Source organism: Antedon bifida, chromosome 11, assembly GCF_963402885.1.
Source record: "Antedon bifida chromosome 11, ecAntBifi1.1, whole genome shotgun sequence".
NCBI classification, from domain to species: domain Eukaryota; kingdom Metazoa; phylum Echinodermata; class Crinoidea; order Comatulida; family Antedonidae; genus Antedon; species Antedon bifida.
The window spans coordinates 7,481,291-7,502,368 of record NC_136236.1 but is presented as its reverse complement, the minus strand read 5'-3'; the positions used below and the strand labels follow the sequence as shown (position 1 = coordinate 7,502,368).

The 21,078-nt window shown below is 31.9% G+C and overlaps 2 protein-coding genes across 2 annotated transcripts; one reads left to right on the top strand and one right to left on the bottom strand.

Moving 5' to 3' along the window:
* Positions 1–3,981: 3,981 nt before the first annotated feature.
* Positions 3,982–6,016, bottom strand: LOC144856244 (galactosylceramide sulfotransferase-like). The gene is made up of 2 exons (XM_078714193.1): positions 5,901–6,016; positions 3,982–5,167 (listed from the first exon to the last, which is right to left on the bottom strand). The coding sequence occupies exons 1-2, from the start codon at positions 6,014–6,016 to the stop codon at positions 3,982–3,984; spliced, it is 1,302 nt and encodes a 433-aa protein (XP_078570319.1).
* A 10,762-nt stretch (positions 6,017–16,778) lies between these two features.
* LOC144856243 (uncharacterized) lies at positions 16,779–20,877 on the top strand. Its single transcript, XM_078714192.1, has 11 exons — positions 16,779–17,120; positions 17,261–17,406; positions 17,551–17,760; positions 18,137–18,388; positions 18,578–18,654; positions 18,755–18,951; positions 19,069–19,195; positions 19,283–19,491; positions 19,576–19,719; positions 19,824–20,031; positions 20,201–20,877. The coding sequence occupies exons 1-11, from the start codon at positions 16,977–16,979 to the stop codon at positions 20,503–20,505; spliced, it is 2,019 nt and encodes a 672-aa protein (XP_078570318.1). The 5' UTR covers positions 16,779–16,976; the 3' UTR covers positions 20,506–20,877.
* The last annotated feature ends 201 nt before the right edge of the window (positions 20,878–21,078 follow it).

Below are 21,078 nucleotides of genomic sequence, written 5' to 3'. Positions count from 1 at the left end.
TTCGATAAATCGCGGTTTATTTCTAGAATTTTTACTCGATGGTATATAAAGTTGGTTCGTACTTTTGGTACACATTTTAACCATCTGATATAACCCTGTTTACTAATTAAATTGAGTTAAATGATTAGTTATTGACAATTAAAACGGATTTAGGTTCAACGATTTGCCCCAAATAGAGGTGTTTCGTGGTTGTGGTATACACTGTCTAATGGATGTCAATCTTAAAAAATACCCGCACACAATAATACGAGGATGCTTCGCATTCATATCTCCTCCTACGATAATTGTTTTTAATAGCTGAAAACCGGTTGAACAGCTCGAGTACAGCATCATAATGTTGAAGACAGGCCGATTTTTTAAAAAAAATACTATTTTGATAGATTTAATATACTTTTATACAAATGTTTTGATCTGCGATAAATGGAACATTACAATCTCTGTTTCACAAGTTTCTATTCCCTTAGGCGTCGTAAAGACAAGTACAGTATAACAGAAATTCGATCCATTTTTTTTCAATCTTTGCTGCAGAGGTTGGATATAGGTATTTTTTTAACGGATTATGAGCTAGCCTTTCCAGTCGTCGTCTATTATGTACAATCAACTTTATTATTGCAGTTAAACCACCATCCACACCACCACCCTCCCCCTCACTGGCATGAGTAGCGTTGTAAAGCCTGTAGAGGATAGGCCTACTACGAAGGATCACATGCCCTAAACGCGAAACACTTTGATTGTTAGGAACCAACTTAAGTATGAATTGGCTCTCAGAAACAATTGAAAACCATTAGGCCTACTAATTAAGTTGAGTTAGATAATTATCTATTGACGATTAAAGCGAATTTACGATTTTTGTTTACTTTATTACTGACAGTTCGTATTAGTGATGTATCGTTACATGTACTGTACTATTTCAATCGACGGTGACAGTTTCAACAAAGTATTTTAAACATTGCGATTTAAAAATCGCAATGTTTTACTGTGTTTAATTTAGTGTATATTATTTGTAAAACATAAAAACAATTAATCTTTCGTTACTAAATGGATAAAGAATACATTAAAAAATTGTTCGTTTTTGCACCCATCCTCTTCCCATCCATCAACCATAATGTTACATACAAAATACAAATTCAGTTTGTGTACATTTGAAGTCGCCAGTTATTTAACGCTGAAATCACTATTATATGTATTCGAGAACCATCTGTGGGCACGTTTTTTCACTTAATGTAGGCCTACACTATCGGGCATTATACTTGGGGTGTAGGCCTAGTATTAATTCGGTAATTATTACTATAACAAGCGCATTTATTGTAGCCATCGAACATTACTGGACAGACCAATCCGATTTCCAAGATAATACCAAACAAATAAAAGAAATACATAGTAGGCCTACCTTGAAATGTTGAAAATATTAGTTGGAAGAACTTTTCGAAAAATACTCTTATTTCAAAATATAGCAAAGAAAAAAGTGCATACAACACCCGGCAACTCGAGTTTGCTCATACAAGCTTCTATACATTTAGAAATCTAGCAGTAGTAGGCCTAAGGCCTCAATTTCAATGGAAATTAGTCACGGACTGAGTTCTAGTTATGTTCATATTTGTTCCGCCATTGTTATCACTTATTGCATATAATGTAATAAACGAAAAATAACACGAACACGGGGAGATTTGTGTTTCGTTAACCCTTTAAAGAATAAAATAGAACAATTCATCATAATATCCTTAGTAGGATGTCTAGGCTAGGTAGTGATGTTGATTTAGGATCGATTATTATTCTTTGAAAACAGAACAGTAGGCCTATCAGCAGTAACATTATTACAGTATTTTTATTGACAGATTAACAAATGTATTGAAATAAAACGTGTTTTTTACCAATAAATGCATGAGAAATTGACGGATTCCACTGAGTTTTAGTCATCTACTATCGTAGAAACAAAAATATTGAACATGCGTGAAATTCGCGAACACGCCTGTAAAATCATTAATTTAAGGATTTATTTGTTACTTTTTATGTGATTCTTTCATTAAAGATGTATTGTCCCTTGAAACACAAAAAAATGAAGGTCAAAATATTCTAAATTTAAATTGGCCATATCAAAGTAATATTAAAGTTGTTCACTTTAAGTCGAAAATTCGACTCAAAAACAACAATTTTACGTAATTAAAAACTAAATTAATTTGATTACATTTCGTCTGAAAAATCGTCGCGAGCGAAAGTAAACAAAGATTTCAAACCATGAGTATACATTATGCATGATGCTAATTAGGATTGTTTACAACTCTTCACGGTTGAGAAGGTGTTTTCACACAGATCGCGAGGAAGTTTTATGAGTATGCATACAGAGTAGCCAAATAAGCGCGTTGCATTATGAGATATGTTTTGATCGAATGTATTGAATTGAGTGTATTGAATCTATTTAGATACACTAGGCCTATTATACAAATATAAATAATTGATTATTATGCCTATAATATAGCATAATAGCACGTTAAGATATGCCTCGCACCTTTTTGAAATTGTTAAATATATGCCCCGCATTTTTGGAAATGATAAAATGATGCTTCCGGTTTACGAAAATCTTCGGATTGTAGACGTGTTTGGTATCTTTGAAAAGAAAATCACTTTGAGATTTCATAATTTACCGTAATTATGCCATTTTCGGTTATGTGACGTAACTTTTCGGAATATAGCCGTATTTGGTAGCGAAGTTATTGATGTGTATGAGACGTTACATTCCGTCTTATGACGTCATTACAGCTTCGTTTACTTCGAGACGTCGTATGACTGCATCCGGTTTCAAATTGAGGTCTCCCAGCTCAATACTACAACGAATACGAGAGAAGAGTAGTACTTTATAAATCGCATTTTTTTCGATTGGTACCATGTTTAGACGTCATAATTCTGCATCCGGTTGAAGTACGAAAATATTCTCTTTATACCTTTTCACCTATTACCCTAGTATATGCATGCCATGTTTCAGAGCCGTCAGACGACGCGTAAAGAACTAGTAGGACTTGAAAGTTGACTCAATAGTGTCCAGATGGAAGAGGAGGAAGAGGAGAAGATGAGCGAGTCCTAGACTCGGGTACCCCGAGTAAAAATTAGGTCGAAACACAGGCTAGACTATTTAAAAGGTAAAGTCGAAACCTTAGCTAATGCTAACGGCCGTGGTGCCCATCTCCATTTCTTTAGCGTTTGGGCCAGACTCCACTAAGTGTGTATGTTTGTGGGGGGTACGCCACTCCTCCCGCACAAACGAGTCTGATTTACCTTCCCAGTACTTTTTACATACCGGTACCCATTTCTATCACCTGGGTGGGGAGGAACAATGTGGATAAAGAATCTTGCTCAAGGACTCAACACTGCAGTGACCGGGCCGGGGCTTGAACCGATTGCAAGTTCAATGCTCTAATCACTGCGCCACAGTTAAAACTGTACATCTTTTTTTTATTATTTAACAGTTACATATATACTATAAACATTAATTATTATAAGTCAATTTACAAAACATTATATGCAAAATTATATACCATAGTTAAGTTATTAATTGAGATTATTATCATTATTATCATAATATTGTACAATAGCGAAACACAGACAGATTTCACACCCTCAATATTTAACTTTTAACTAACAAATCCTTTTTGAAAATTGTAGAGATGTGACATTTATTAATAAGTATGACGTTTTAAAAACGGATCAACAGCGTAATGAAACGGACGACTTTTCCAAATGACATTGAACATTCACCGATTAATTAGTTAATTGATGGTGACGAATATTAGCAGTATTTGCATCATCGATTTTGATATGTTCGAGTTGATTTTTGGGTAGCCATCGTCAAGAGAGTGTAAGGAACACGTTAATGTTAAGAAAAGTTTGAATTAAAATTACACCACTGTCCAACTCATATGTTGATAAACAATGGCCTACTACTGAAATTTTAACAAACACATATTTTTAATTTTTTCTAACAGGTCGTTAAGGCCTATGCCTACGACGTGAAGAAGAATGTGGCTTTCGTGCCCTCGGAAGAATGGGAACACTTTTCTTGGGTGAGGAGGATAAATACAGGCCATATTGCTTCATTTTGTTTCTAATCAAATTAGTATATGCTACATCATCTCTTAGCAAATTTTGACAGAAAATGGACTTTTTCATGTTAGGTTTTAGGACATATTTAACTTCTCGTCTGTCGTTCTTGTTAAGTCGTTCATCGTCAATACATTTGTTCATAGCTTGTTGTTGCCGTGATCGGAACTCGGCGAGATCTTTGTCGAAATTTCCTTCATATTCTTTAATTTTTTTCCATAATGTTTCATTAAAATGTGTATACAACATGACGTCAGCACTATTCCATTCGCGTATTTTTGCTCGAAGTTCATCGTTGAGGGCGTATCGATGACTAGCGCTTCGTATTCCGTTAGAAACGTAGAGAATATCTTCAAAACTCCAACACATCAACTTTTTCAACAATATCAAAGATTCATCAAAATATTCAGTAATAAGAACTAAATCAAATTCCGAGTCCAGTTGCAGAATCTTATACTTGACAGTGTAGTAGTCATCAAATGATTCATGCTCTAGGCCAAGGTCAAATAATTGGCCGTTTTTAGCTCTTTTCCACTGGTAGAAATGTTTGTCGAGAAATAACTTCGGTGTTTTCATGAAAGTTTCAATAGGATTCTTATGACTTGTTAATCCAAGATGCTTAGCTATTTCAAAATAACCAAAAGCTGATTCGAAATTTGCGACAGGTTCGCGAATGATCGTAGTGTACTTGGCATCGTGGATCACAGCGTCCATTTCTGGACGGTTGTATCGTACGTGGTTAGTAAGTAGATGATATCCAGTTCGCTTAGATGATGCGTTTAAACCTTTAGAGTTAAGAGAGGAGAGTGAAGGTAGCATATTGCGGTTGAACAATTTTGAACTAGAAAAAGCGTGTCCACTTTTACTAACGGCAAAAAGTAGATTTCTGATGTAGCCAAATCGCTCGAGAATGGAGGCAAGAGTTGTGCTGGCTGTCTTGTGTGTTTTTAGAAACACAATATAATCGACTTCAGTACATTTCGCTTGTGTTGGTGAAGGTACACTTATGTTGTCATTTGTTTTATTACACACATTGTTTCCTTCAGTACATTTTGCTTGTGTTCCGTTGATTACACTAAAAGTTAAAACAAAATAATATGTAAATAAATAATGACGATAGAGTATAGGCCTAAAAAACACAATTTAAAATGTTCCGATGGTGGTTGTATTTATCTATTCGTTATAGGCTACTCTAAATGTTATGTTAATAGACGCAATTTGAACTTTCATGTAATATTTTCATAAATAAATAGATTAATTTTATACTGATGTTAGTTATTAATTGTAATTTAAAAGAAATGCTACCGTGGCTTACTTTACAATTCACATTTGTAATTCCAAATTCATCAGAATTTCCTAATTTAGTATTGTAAATGTTTTAAGGTATTTTAAATCTGTTTAATACGATTACGATAATAATGTTATATGTCTATAGAATACTTTTTCATTGTTTAATTAAATATTAGATAATATTTCTGTGTTACAAAGATGATACCAGATATGTATTATTGGCTTGGGTACCGGTCGGTTGCTTATGTTTGTTATTATATTCACAATAAAAGATGTATTGTCCCACAAAAACATGTAAACTATTAGACTTATTTTCACTTATAAAATCACAACGGTAAAATTCAACCAAAAACCAATTGTCTGGCAGCGATTGGCGATATTTGCGTTCGAGTTTCCTTTTTTTTTTTTTTTTATTGTTACATGACATTAAAATGACATAAAAAATACTATAAAATTAATTTTTCATGTGGATAATATAACTTTAAAGTTTAGGAGAGAAAAATATCAAAATAACTTACCGTCGATGATGATCCCAAATAAAATACTTGTGCCAGCTGTTCTTATTGACTGTAAGTTCGAACTCCAGCATAATGACAACAGAGACGACAGAGACGAGCAACAGAAAAGCCAACATGGTGCCGTTAAATCGCCATTGCATCGGCAACACCCGATATTTTCTCATCTGTGATAATAATAAGAAATCAAGAATATATTTATTTCAGTATAAAAATAGAATACAAAGCGACAGCAGAGCTAAATTTATTATAAATATACAAAATAGGCTATCACAAAGAACATTATTATTATTTACAAAATGAAGTACTTAATATTCAACGAAATTAAAAATATATTACATGATTTAATTTTTATTTACTATCTTTTATTTCATTTTTAAAACTAATTAACATAAATTTTGTCCTTATTTACTGCTCACTACTTTAAAGTTTATTTAAAGCTCATTTAAACTTTTATCTTACCATCCTAGATAACACTCTTCAATTAGTCTTTTCCTTTCTAATTCTACTAGATTTTTTCAATATTGCTAGGAAGAAAAAAAGGATCCGAAAATCAGAAGAATTGTAGTCAGCTGAATGTAGTTAAAACTCAGAACGAGGATACTTTATGATACACAGTTGGAATAGCTTCAAATAACTGAAATTATTCCTGAATCATGACTTCTTCTGATTCCCAACCTAAACTGAATAGAAGCGAACGAATCTCACGTTTAATACTTTTTAATAATTTATTCTAGAATATTAGATGGACAATTCAGAAAATTAGGACGAAAATAGTGTACGGACAGTTGAAGTAGTGATGATGATTATTTAGTCAGTAGTACTAGATTAAATAGTGTTAATTTATTTAATTGTATAATAATTATATTGTATATTTTAAATACTATGAGGTCGCTTCGCGACGATGCATCGCGATGGTTCTCGGAATGACTCGGTTAAGATGGTTTTAGAAGGACGTTCTGGCTTAGAGGTTTTTCGGTCGGTTACCATTATTGAAATGCTTGGGTGATTATTATTCTAAGTGATGTTTTATTGGGGAGGTGTTGGGCGTTTATTCAAATAAATACCATCCTAATTGATATAATTAATACATTATTTAGCATCTTTTAAAAATAACTTCCGCGATACAGTTTTTAGTCTGGTAAAAAATCACCCTCATCATGGTATAAGAACGTACCCTAATAAAATGTCATCCGTAGGTCCAATGTATATTGGTAATAATATTTCTTGATGTTTCGTCTTGCAAAACATGGGATTTTACGAGAAAATTAGACTTTTATACCCAATTTATAACCGCCTCATGTCGTATTATTCTGTACAGCGAATGCGACGAAGCGTGACTGAATTTACGAGACGCCGTAAGCGCCCGTTGAAAAATACATTGACAAGCTATAATTTAAGTATAGTTTACAATAAATTATATCATAAAATAAAGAAAACCCAAGTATAAACTAAAATATTTACAGATATGTGTTTAAAAATATACAAATAAAAATTACCTTCCATAAAATAAAGTGCGCCCTCACTCTTCATACTTTTATCGGACTTGTATGGATGGTTATAATATATTAAAGGCATCTATATATAAATTTACGTAAGGGCAAAATTCGATAAATCGCGGTTTATTTCTAGAATTTTTACTCGATGGTATATAAAGTTGGTTCGTACTTTTGGTACACATTTTAACCATCTGATATAACCCTATTTACTAATTAAATTGAGTTAAATGATTAGTTATTGACAATTAAAACGGATTTAGGTTCAACGATTTGCCCCAAATAGAGGTGTTTCGTGGTTGTGGTATACACTGTCTAATGGATGTCAATCTTAAAAAATACCCGCACACAATAATACGAGGATGCTTCGCATTCATATCTCCTCCTACGATAATTGTTTTTAATAGCTGAAAACCGGTTGAACAGCTCGAGTACAGCATCATAATGTTGAAGACAGGCCGATTTTTTTAAAAAAAATACTATTTTGATAGATTTAATATACTTTTATACAAATGTTTTGATCTGCGATAAATGGAACATTACAATCTCTGTTTCACAAGTTTCTATTCCCTTAGGCGTCGTAAAGACAAGTACAGTATAACAGAAATTCGATCCATTTTTTTTCAATCTTTGCTGCAGAGGTTGGATATAGGTATTTTTTTAACGGATTATGAGCTAGCCTTTCCAGTCGTCGTCTATTATGTACAATCAACTTTATTATTGCAGTTAAACCACCATCCACACCACCACCCTCCCCCTCACTGGCATGAGTAGCGTTGTAAAGCCTGTAGAGGATAGGCCTACTACGAAGGATCACATGCCCTAAACGCGAAACACTTTGATTGTTAGGAACCAACTTAAGTATGAATTGGCTCTCAGAAACAATTGAAAACCATTAGGCCTACTAATTAAGTTGAGTTAGATAATTATCTATTGACGATTAAAGCGAATTTACGATTTTTGTTTACTTTATTACTGACAGTTCGTATTAGTGATGTATCGTTACATGTACTGTACTATTTCAATCGACGGTGACAGTTTCAACAAAGTATTTTAAACATTGCGATTTAAAAATCGCAATGTTTTACTGTGTTTAATTTAGTGTATATTATTTGTAAAACATAAAAACAATTAATCTTTCGTTACTAAATGGATAAAGAATACATTAAAAAATTGTTCGTTTTTGCACCCATCCTCTTCCCATCCATCAACCATAATGTTACATACAAAATACAAATTCAGTTTGTGTACATTTGAAGTCGCCAGTTATTTAACGCTGAAATCACTATTATATGTATTCGAGAACCATCTGTGGGCACGTTCTTTCACTTAATGTAGGCCTACACTATCGGGCATTATACTTGGGGTGTAGGCCTAGTATTAATTCGGTAATTATTACTATAACAAGCGCATTTATTGTAGCCATCGAACATTACTGGACAGACCAATCCGATTTCCAAGATAATACCAAACAAATAAAAGAAATACATAGTAGGCCTACCTTGAAATGTTGAAAATATTAGTTGGAAGAACTTTTCGAAAAATACTCTTATTTCAAAATATAGCAAAGAAAAAAGTGCATACAACACCCGGCAACTCGAGTTTGCTCATACAAGCTTCTATACATTTAGAAATCTAGCAGTAGTAGGCCTAAGGCCTCAATTTCAATGGAAATTAGTCACGGACTGAGTTCTAGTTATGTTCATATTTGTTCCGCCATTGTTATCACTTATTGCATATAATGTAATAAACGAAAAATAACACGAACACGAGGAGATTTGTGTTTATCAAAATAATTCGAGTTTTTCTCATTCTCACAGATTTCCTCACATTTATCATTTAAAATTAATTTCAGTATATCACCGGGCGGCTTAAAATTCATGTTCGGTGCCTGATGTGTTTATAATATATAAAATATTTATTTCTCCGTAGTTTCTATAACATATGCACAGTATGTAAAAGCATACATCGTATATACAAATACTTTCAATATATTAGCCAAGAAAAAGTGCACACAACACCGTCCCGTCCCGGCAACTCGAGTTTGCTCTTCGTGTAATTTTCACGTAAATGTTGTATAGAGGGTATTATATAACACCTAAATAAATTCCTGTCATTTGATTGGACGATTGTGGGTCACATGGCATGCAATAGTACGCACTATTAAACGATCGTTTAATAATACTTTTTCAACATTTTTGTGTGCGAAAAAAAAAACGTTTTGCCGATGGAAAAAAAAATCTAGCGTAAAAATTACTGTGAAACCTGTTGTCCTGCCTCTGTTGTTTGTAAACACCACCACGAGATGCAACAGCAGCAGATTTTTGTGTATGATTTGGTGATATACAGTATAATGTACCTAATTTCATTAAAAAGGCATTTAAATTAGCTTTAGATCGTTTTTAGGATTTTGATTAATTAATGGGGACATCCCTACAAGACGTGGAATCGTTGGAAAAACCATAATTAGCCTAGATAAGTTCCACTTGTCTTTCGAAGTTTTGCTTTTCAGCCAAGCTATTACTACTAGGTCTAGCCTAGCTAGGCCTGTTAGTATTAGGCTAGGCTCCGGCTAGCCTAGGCGTTTTAGCCTTGCTAGGCCTAGGATTGTTTGGTTGTTTGTTGACATAATTAACACTAAAGTAGGCGGTGTGTTTATAAAATCTATATAAATATAACATTTAATATAATATTATATAAAATAATATATATAAAAACCAAATGTTACTGTTTTAATCAATGTGAATGAAATGTAGGCCTCTTGACTAGGGCTACCTTTTATTTGATTCAAATCACAGGAATCTATTGTTATATAAAACAAATAATGAATGTTTTATATTAGTGTAATGGTACAAATAATGGCATTTTGGTGAATGATGAAAGGTTAAATATCAACTCGGCGTTGCCTCGTTGACATATAACCTTTCATCATTCACCAAAATACCATTATTTGTACCATTACACTCATAAACATTCATTATTTGTATATTACAGGATATATTTTCAATTGTTATTCTCAGTTATATTATATTATTTACTGTTGTTATATGTATTTAATTATTTTTAGTTCTTCACTCTATTGCTATTGTCAAATATTATTTTTAGTTATTACTACTTAATTTTTGTAATTTGATCATCTCAGTGACCGACAGAGATCATGTCGGTGGGTTTATTTTTATTTTTGTTTTTATTGATTTTGTATTTTTGTTTTTTGTCTATGTATTTTAACAATTGTTATAACCCCATTAGAAGTACACAAATATCACAATATGTATAGCTTTGCATTAATAATTAGTGCATTTGGACAGCATGATTTCTAAATTTTAAATCTTGACTAAATCTCTTGTCCAGTGGCAACAATTGTACTATGACGCAACGAAACAATGATAATTATGAAAAGGTGGTAAACAATCAATATACAGTATTATGTAGTCTACAGGAATCTTAAGAACTGTCTATAAACAGATATTGTATGTGTTGAAAACAGATAATGTAAAAAATTAAAGAAAAACTTGATATTGTCACAGACATAAATTTTGTTAATGAAAACTATCTAGCAACGCTGCCAGTGGAGATATACTGTCCAGCAATGATAATTATTTTCTATGAAACGCCAAATGTACTATCGGTATTGGTACTATAGTTTTTTTCTATCTCTAATATATGACCTAACAATTTTACTAGTGATGTTGATCAACACATTTATAAATGAAGGTTTATTTAAAATAATTTGTTATAATAAGATATTTTGCAATCAATTTAATTGGAAATCCAGTTTGTAAATAAAGTTTTTAAAAAAGGGGGAAATATTATCGTATGTTGTGGAGATACATCACTGAGAGTCGGAAACATGCTGACTATTATGTTTTAACACTATACAGTAGGGCGAGCCTTGATTCAGGGAACACCATTTCATTTGCAAAACATGAGGATACGTTTTCCCGGCTTTTTGTTTACAGGAAATCACCAATTTTTATTTATAAATAATACCAAGTATTTATTTGTTACTTTTTATGAATACCACACCTTAGAATTAGATGAAGAAGAATCAATAAAAAAACAATACATTCTTTAAATAAATTGATGATTTTACAGAGGTTTTCCTCATGCGAATTTCGCATACTCTATGTTCAATATTTTGTTTCTATTGAACGCCAAAGAGCAACATTAATAGAGGGCTAAAAACTTTGGAATATATCTATTTAACTTATTGTTGGTGAAATCATGTTCAATTCAATAGATTTTGTCACTGTCAATACAAATAAAATGTTACTGTCGATACTTTACACGGTTTCGTTAACTTAAAATCGACAAATTCATCATATCCCCTTAGGTCACCCTTATGACTAGGCCTAGTAGTGATGCTGATTTTTAAGATCGATTAATATTCTCTTTTAAAATAGAAAAGTATCAGAAGTAACATATTACAGCATTTTTATTGACAAATTGACAAAATATATTGAACAAATTAAACGTGCATTTCACCAATAAATGCATTAAATGTAGACTCAATTCAATGTTTAGCCCTCAATTATTTTTGCTCTTTTGACGGTCCATAGAAACGAACATATTGAAAGTTGAGTATGCGAAAGTGTGCAAGAAACACGTTTGTAAAATCACTAATTTTTATTTATAAATAATACCAAGTATTAATTTGTTACTTTTTATGTGAATATCTTTCATAAAAGTACTTATGAGGCTTGTTGAGGTTGTATTCAGAATAAAGTTTAAAAATACAATGCAGGTGCGAAATGGAAACAACCCCTGAAACCAACACAATGCAGTAAATATATATTATATCCAAACTGGACGGGTTGTTTGTTGTGAAACAAAGGTATATATTTACTCAACAGGCGAAAATATATGTAATCTTTAGGTCTTGGGTCTTAGGTTTCGTGATCTTAGGTCTTATGGGGCCTTAGCTTTCGTGATGTTAGGTTTCGTGAAACCCGTCAATCGACCCCTACAACAAGTTTACAATATTAAATAAGGTACCGTATAACGATTCACAATCACAATGGTATACACATTGCTGATAAAGAAATCAATTCATATTAAGTGTACGGGTGAAAAATTAATGTTTTTTCGTCCTATGCCATTTCTTGAAATGAAAATGATTTACAATATTATTATTATTATTATTTACAAAATGGAGCCAATTGTTGTAGCTTTGTATAAATCATCTGGAAGTAAGTGGTGTCCCAATAGTTAATCCAACACCTTCTGGCACAAAAAGCAGATACACACACAAGAAGGTTGTAGTGAATTCAAAGTATCATGTCATGCATACAAACCTAATAATTGGTACATTCATCCAAAAACATGTATACATTGTGCGTTTTATACCACCATGATCCGGTTGTAAAAACATATTTTTCTTTCATTTTGTAAAGGATCAATCAAGGATAAAACAGAAAAGTACAAGCAACTTATTTCCACTATACTGTGATCCCTAAATAAAACGTCTATAGGCCTAGTATAATTAACAGAATTGTAGAAAAAAAACATAACAAATACAACGATTACAAGAATTGATACTAATATTATTACTATAAATCAAGATAATCATTCATTCATTCATTTTAATTTTATTTCGGAAACGGACGTCCATAGTTACAAAATCAATTTCATAAATAAGTTTAAATAAAAAAGGCAGACACAAAAAAAAACACCGGTATTCAGATCTTCTCAGGATCTCCATCATTTTGTTATGGAGCCTGGATGATTCAAATGATAGCACAATACATTCTATCATTTCATTTTTGCTAGCTTACATTATCTGTATATATATCAATTTTAAAGAACAAACATAAAGATGATTTTTATGTCAATGTATTGTGTGTATAATAATTGTAAAATACTATAGACAACCTTTATTTATATACTCATCACATTTATTAGAGACTTGGTAACATAAATACTATATACCAAGTTACAATTATCACAAAATTAATAAATTTTACTTGGATATTGCATATATTATTACAGGATATTACGAAACAGTTTTTTTAAAACACCATCAAAAAGATATGTTATGTATAGCATGTTAATTTTTTATGATAATATATTTACTAATAGTAATATTTATTTCTACACAAATAAAAGAACATTATTAGGTGAATATCAATTTAACATGAGTTGCTAAAATGTATAAAGTAATCATAGCTAGCTATGAAGTACAATGAATTACTTACAATATATTGGTAAAAATGGCGTAATATTAAAGTATAAGATGTATGGCATATTGTTGTTCTAATATGTCGGAAAAAAAATCAATAGATATAATATTATATATATTTTTTTGTAATTTGTTAATGCTATAGAATATTTCCTAATTAAATATTTTTTTCCAGCAATCAAAGGCAGAGTTAAACCATTAACTGACTGTTGATCTGAAATTTATTCTTAGATTGGTAGATACAGTACTTGCACTGTAAAATAAAAGACAGAATGTTACGAATAAGATGACATGAGTTGTCTGTGATCAGCTAAATTGTGAACTTAACAAGTATAGTAACAGTTCACCTGATAACAAGGACTATAGTGATAATAATTTTTTATTTTGTATGACAAATATAAAGAAAACATACAGTATATGATAACGGAAGTACTGTAGATCATGTTTTTATGTGAACTGTATGTACTTACACTGTACAGTAAATTAAACTGCAAACTACCTTTTTTGTCATTGTCACTGAACCTGTATTCTTCAGCTCTTTAAATTCAAGATGTTGTGGAATTCTTGTTGACTTTCTTAGAAAAAAAAAGAATAACGTTACAAAATAGAGGTAGACTTGGAGGTCTAAAGCTAGTCTCAATCAGTCAATGTTGAATGACATGATGACCACCAACTCAGCTGTATTATAACTATTAACACCATGGCATTATTGTGATTGATTCTAAGCCTACCCAAGGCCACAATAATGCCATGCTAGTAGGCCCTACTACCTAGGCCTACTAGTTAGGCTAGTTAGGTAGGCCTATAAATAATATACATTATTACACTTTACAGTATTAATAACATGAACAAATAGGCCTATAAAATAGCTTTAAAAATTACCCTCTTTTGTAGGCTTACCTAGTAGAAGGCAAATAGAGTACTGCTTGTTAACCATCTTCCAATCGAATAGGGTGCCTCTCTCTAGCTAGTAGGGTAGGCCTAGCTAGTAGGCCTAGGCCTAGTAGGCTAGCCCTTTATCACTCTGCTGGTGGTGGAGTGAAGTCAAAATGCATAACATTTAGTAGTAGGTAGCTTCCACCATGCGTAACATTCTTAAAATTTAGCGTGTGTTGCTGCTGCTAGTTTTATAAACTTTTTCACAGAGTTAGATACGTCAATACAACACTAATTCGGCATATTTTATCATAAAAGTCACAAAGAGTAGGCCTACAACATGTGTGTGACCGTCTAGTGTTTTTTTGTTGATACCAAGCTAGTACCGAATAGCTATATCAGAAGGCTTCTCATTGGTCAACATTTAATAAAACTCTCCAAACGCCTATGAAAGCTTATTCGCGATTGGCTTATAATTTATATTCAACAATTCATAATTTGTTCATAATTTTTCATTTTTTACAAAAACAGTGCCTTATTGGCGATGGCAAGTTTATGATTAATGTTGTAAATATTATTTTCAAACTTTATATGTAAAGAATATGTAGTTGCCAGAGGGGCCACCACGAAAAGTAACAATTTTGATGTTCAGCCCATGGCCTAGTAACAATGAAAAGTATATGAAAAATATGTCACTAGCACTGCGGTGTCTATAGGCAATCCTAACAATAATCGAAGAGCATTGTTGTAACACACAAAGAAGGGAAATGCAATAAGATTTGAACATCAAGTATTTGCTTGCTGAATTTACGTGCTAGTATATTTTTATTTTTGCTGCTAAACTTAATCTTCAGTTTGCTTTACGCTATATATGGTAGGGTGCATTAACGTTGTAGGCCTACAATTTTTAAATCAAAATAATAGGAAGAATTAAATAAAGCTGCTCCGTCTGTTTGTTTTATAAAACGTATGTAAGTGTATGTTTTACTTCATTTTTCCAAAGGACTACAGAATATTTAATTATAAAGGCGTTGAAGTTACACAGCTGTTTCAACCTATGATAATATTTTAGAAAAAGTCAAGCGCCCTCAATGTTAGCAGACGACTTTTTCTGAACCGCGGAAGATTGAAAATTCGTTCGCGAGAGGTTATGAAACTTTCGCGAACGTCAAAAATATACAAGTATCATTTGTAGTCAATTTAACGTTTTTTTAATCAAGTTATCAATTAAGGTTAGTATTTGCTGGTTTGAAACCAGATTTTTTATGATTTCATTACAGCATAATGATAAAAAAACAATTACTAAGACGACTTATCGAATATAAAAGTCGGTTAATTTACCCGGAAGTAGCAGCGAACAGCGTAGTCTATATTGTAAACAAACAAAAGTTAAAAATACACCGTCTAACTTCACCGATTGTGTTTACATCGTTATTTTTTAAAAGATAATACTTATTTTCTGTAAACCAATAATACTAATTGGTAATATTTAACATAGTTTTGTTAAAAGGTGACGGTTCAATATCTTATAAATTATCGTAATACAACAGCCTTTTTTGAAACATTAGCCGATCACCGGGTATGCAGGCGCAGACGAGGCCCGCGACGAGCGTGGCCTTTCTGGCGGCCTAGCTTTAAGCTAGGCCCAAGCCTGTGTGATTTTTTCGCAATGAATTAAATTTCCTTAAGTAACATGATTATTAATAATTTTTAATAATGCTAGCTAATACGATTGTTTCATTTATTAATTTCAATATTCACTGAATATGCATGTTTTCCTAGGCCTAGAACTAGATATTAATTTAGTTTACAACAAATGGAATTGCACTGTATCAAATGTGAAATACTATCTTCCCACAGATGGAGTTTCATGAGAAGGCACTGTCCTCTATTTGTTTTGATTGTGGAAAAAAAATGAAAGAAAAAGATGAGAGGTACACTTTGGCCAACATGAACAAATTACCCCCTTTATTTGAAATTAAAAATTCTGTTGATCCAGAGGCACTTTGTTCCACTTGTCATTCACGATTTTATAAAGGGCATTCTCTTTCGCCGTTTCATTATAAGCCACATGAGGAAAGATGTCTAGCATGTTTTTTATACAGAAGTCAACTAGTATCAGGGCGAAGACAGAAACAAAATTTTCAAAGAGGCACAAGCGGTAATTTTACTTCAGTTCCTCCGCCGCTAGCCACAATCAGTCGGCAGTTCAAAATCTTAAACGACTGTGATAAAATTTATGAATGCTTAATTTGCAATAAAATGTTATCTCTTGATAGCGTCCAGACACCATGTGGCCATTTTTTTTGTACACACTGTACAACTAAATTGTTTTCTGCTATTTCCAAATTATCTATTCCCTGTTTTAGTTGTAATTTTAATTTTAAGAAGGACGAACTTGTGCAAATTCCGGCAATCATTGAGCACTCATTAACATCAGTTGTCCTTCAATGTTCTATTTGTCTGTCAAAATTATACCTAAGTGAAACAGACAATCATGTATGTAAAACGGAAAAGGAACAAGCTTTTATGAAAATTAGAAATGCTGTTAAAGACATCCAAACTGCAACTGCCAACACAAATGTCTACCCAACAGAGCTATCAAATCTGGCACATAAGCTAGTTCATCAAGATGTGACTGAAGGGAAAATAACTTTGAAAACTCAAGGACGGGTAAGATTCCAAATCCGATTATTAATATTATATAATAATAAAATAATTTTCCTTTAAAATCATCTGATTAGTCATTATTTTGTGAGGCTTAAATATTATTTTCTGGTTGTAATTAATTGAAAACATTTTCAATTTTGAAGCCACTAAACATGGTTACCACTTCACAAGCCACCAAAGTGAATGTTGCTGCACCAGATACTAATGGTCAAAAAATGGATGCAACAAGGTGCCTTGGTATCATGAACGCCTGCAAAATAAATTGGAGTCAGCAGCGGGCATTACGAAGGTAATTGAAGTTTTAATTAGTGAATTCTCATAATCCATAACGAATAAATTGATTGATTTATAAACCACTGCAGAACTACTGTAATAAAACATACTGATCACTATGAAAATTATTATGCAGTTGAATTATTTATTTGATTTTTAGGTTTTGTCCAGGCTTACTAGCATCAGAACGCCAGATGAGAATATGCCAAGACAAAATTGTTGATGGCTATTTAGTTAAATCAACCGAGTATATGTTTGTAAAGAGGGAGGGAGCTACGTCAATTGGTGGGCTGTCATTGGAAGAGGTTGCAGTCGTCAGACTCACCCAAATTAAGAAACTGATTTATGAATATTTAAATCAATATGAAATGTATGTATACAATTTTTTATCCATTCCTGGTTATCCTTACAACACATTGCTGATTGGCTTTTACTAAACTTTTATAGTACTGTAATAGTACTGTACCCAGTGATGTGCATTTTTATTATACATACAGTACAGTACCACTAAAACTTGAACATATATTTTGTACTTTTAAAATATCGTAAAATGTACACATTAATAATTTTTTTTTAAAAAACAAACACAAACTGTATGTTAATAACAATTTTATTTAACAACCAAACTAAATAAAAGTTATCAATTAGTAATAAGAAATATCAATAGTTACATTTATTAACAATTGTATGTACAGCTATAACATAAGGAATTATAAATATAAAACAAATTATTTCCTGCATTTCAGGTCAGATGAACTAACTTTTTTCAACAATGGAGAAATATTTATTAAATTTGGAGGCGATAAGGGTGGTGATACCACAAAATTTGAGATACAAATTTGTGCGTTACCCAAACCAAATGCTCTCCACAACATTATAGTAGTCTTGATATTCCAGGCCCCAGATTTGACTGTCAACATCAACAAAGGACTCAATTTAATAATGGATGAAGTAATGGAATTGAATGGCAGTCAGTGGATATCTCCTAAAACCAAAATGTAAGTTCACAATTCCATTAAAATTTGTAAATTATAATTTTGTACATTTAGAGGGAGTTGTACTAGAGTAGGCCTATAAGCCAATCTAAATTAACTGGAATATTGTGTACTGTTAATATGCTAAGAGATAAGTATTATATAAAGAGATTATTTATTTTAATTAATTAAATTATATTAATCTAATTTCAGACCTCACAACATCAGACTTTTTTTCTTCGGAGACTATGACTTTCTTTGCAGAATATATGGACTAATTAGTCCCAACGGTTAGTTAAATTCACCTATTTTTTTATTTAAGTTTTTAAACTTAATAAACTATTGTTCTGATAAATAAAATAATATACTGTTTCTGTTATTTTTTTAAAGGAAAGTATAGCTGTATATACTGCCTGTGTAGTCAAGATGACATTAGGTCTAACAACAAACCATCAGAAAACAGATGCCTAAAGACATACAACAGGGATTACAAAAGTTTTCTTGACCATGGCAGTGACCCAAAAAAGAGCAAACTGATATCACACAGTGTCATCCGGCCTTACATGGTTGATATTGAATTAAATCTGGTAGGTTATTTAAATTATAATTCAAACAAACAAGTCCAAAATAATATTAGTTCTAAATAACAAACTTAAAACAACTAATAATATTTTCATACCTCTTTAATTAATGTATATTTCCAGGTATCAATTCCAGCACTGCATATTTCTCTCGGGCTATTCAAGAAAATGTACGATTTGCTCGAGATTGAAATACACAATCTTGATGTAATTATCTTCAACATGAGACAGGAATCTACAATTCCAACAGGTATGTCAGTAAATGTTAATTTCCTTTTTATTTAAAACTTTTTCCTCCACATTTTCAAAAATAATAATAATTAATTATTTTTTCAAGGTAAACATCTAGCAGATTTTGACCGTAAGGTAGCAGAATGTGCAGCACACAGAATTACTTGTGCAGAAAAAGTGCAAAAAGCAAATCAAAAACTTGATGATTTACGAAATAGCCTCTCCTATGCACTTGTTGGACAAAAAGCAAATCCTCAAGAAATAACTGAACTTGGTGCAAAAATAAATCTGAAAAAACAAGAAGTCATGGATTTGGTATGTTTCATTTTTATTTAATTACTGTACACACTAAAATCATAATAGAATTTACAAAGAAAATTATTCTGTCTAAATTTAAAGGAAACGTCAGTAAACCAAGACCTGAAATTTGGTTGCGGCCCATTGGCAACGAAAATGGATGAGGTCCTCAGACAAAACAAAATCCCTAGGCAACAGTACCACGGCAAAAGTTTTGTGGGCAACCACGTTCATAGAGCATGTAAAGTGAGTATATTGAATAGTGCAATCCCACACAATGTACCCAGCTGCATTTAATAAAAAAAAGGATGCAGGTAATAACTAAAAAGTTTTATTTACCTTTATTTCAGTCAAATATAATTGACAAGCTATTTGATGGTGTTGATGTAACACTCAAACAACAAATGCACCAATGCCCAGAAAATTGCAAAAAGCTACTTGAGGTAAAATTCAAGAAAATCCAAGATTCTTTTACGCCAGTGTTTTCAACCTTTAGTAAAGTGCACACTGCTATCAATCATACACGATCTATAACTGACGAAGAGATAGACACATATGGTAAATTTCAGTTGTAAATGATAAAATAATTATTTAAGATTAGTATCAATATTCACAATAACGATACAATGATATTGATAATGCAATCAAAATTAAATAATTATGAATACGTTGTTACAATGCAGGGCTGTTACCATTATAATATGTTACAATATCCTTTCTTCCACAGAAAGTGCTATAAAACTCTTTTCAAAAGAGTACAGGAGAGTTGCTCCTAGAGTAGTCCAGCCAAAGCTACACATGTTAGAACATCATTGTATCCAGTTCATGAGGGAATGGAAAGTTGGTATCGGCTTACTAGCCGAGCAGGGTGGGGAATTAATTCACGCTGAATTTAATAGGAGGAAACGGTCAGTGTATGGGATGAAGAGCCCCCTAGATCAATTAGTATCAATTATGAAAGCTCATTTAACATTTATAGATCCAACAATCCAAGACACAATCCAGACGAAACGGAGAAAAGATGAAGAATAATGAAATGTACAAGTATGCATTGTGCCTGATGTGTGCATTAACATTTGAATGCAGGTTACATTTAATGTTGTGTTGTTGTAAATAGGAAGAATGAGCTAACTGCCTGTTGAGGTTAATTTTGAAAGGCATTATAAGATAAGAAAGTTTAAATTTATGTAATGTTAATATAAAATAAAGATGAAAAATAATGAAATGTACAAGTATGCATTGTGCCCGATGTGTGCATTAACATTTTAATGCAGGTTACATTTAATGTTGTGTTGTTGTAAATAGGAAGAATGAGCTAACTGCCTGTTGAGGTTAATTTTGAAAGGTATTATAAGATAAGAAAGTTTAAATTTATGTAATGTTAATAATAGTAGTTGTGCCAGACATAAGCATTTTAATGCAGGTTAAACTGTATGTTGTTGAAATTTATGTAATGTTAATTAATGAAATAACTGCCTGTTGAGGTTTATTTTTAAAGGAATGAGAATACAATAAGAAAGTTAATTTTATGTAATGTTGTTGAAAACAATATTCATAAATACTGTAATAAAAAATTATAATTCTTTATGTTACTTATCTGTGCAA

Excerpts from the sequence above, each read along its gene's own strand:
- LOC144856244 (XM_078714193.1), bottom strand. The coding sequence starts at position 6,016 with ATGTTGGCTTTTCTGTTGCTCGTCTCTGTCGTCTCTGTTGTCATTATG. Across the intron at positions 5,168-5,900 it reads ATTTGGGATCATCATCGACG|TGTAATCAACGGAACACAAG; the intron begins GTAAGTTATTTT and ends TTTAACTTTTAG.
- LOC144856243 (XM_078714192.1), top strand. The coding sequence starts at position 16,977 with ATGAAAATTAGAAATGCTGTTAAAGACATCCAAACTGCAACTGCCAAC. Across the intron at positions 17,407-17,550 it reads CAGCAGCGGGCATTACGAAG|GTTTTGTCCAGGCTTACTAG; the intron begins GTAATTGAAGTT and ends TTTGATTTTTAG. Across the intron at positions 19,196-19,282 it reads GGAATCTACAATTCCAACAG|GTAAACATCTAGCAGATTTT; the intron begins GTATGTCAGTAA and ends TATTTTTTCAAG.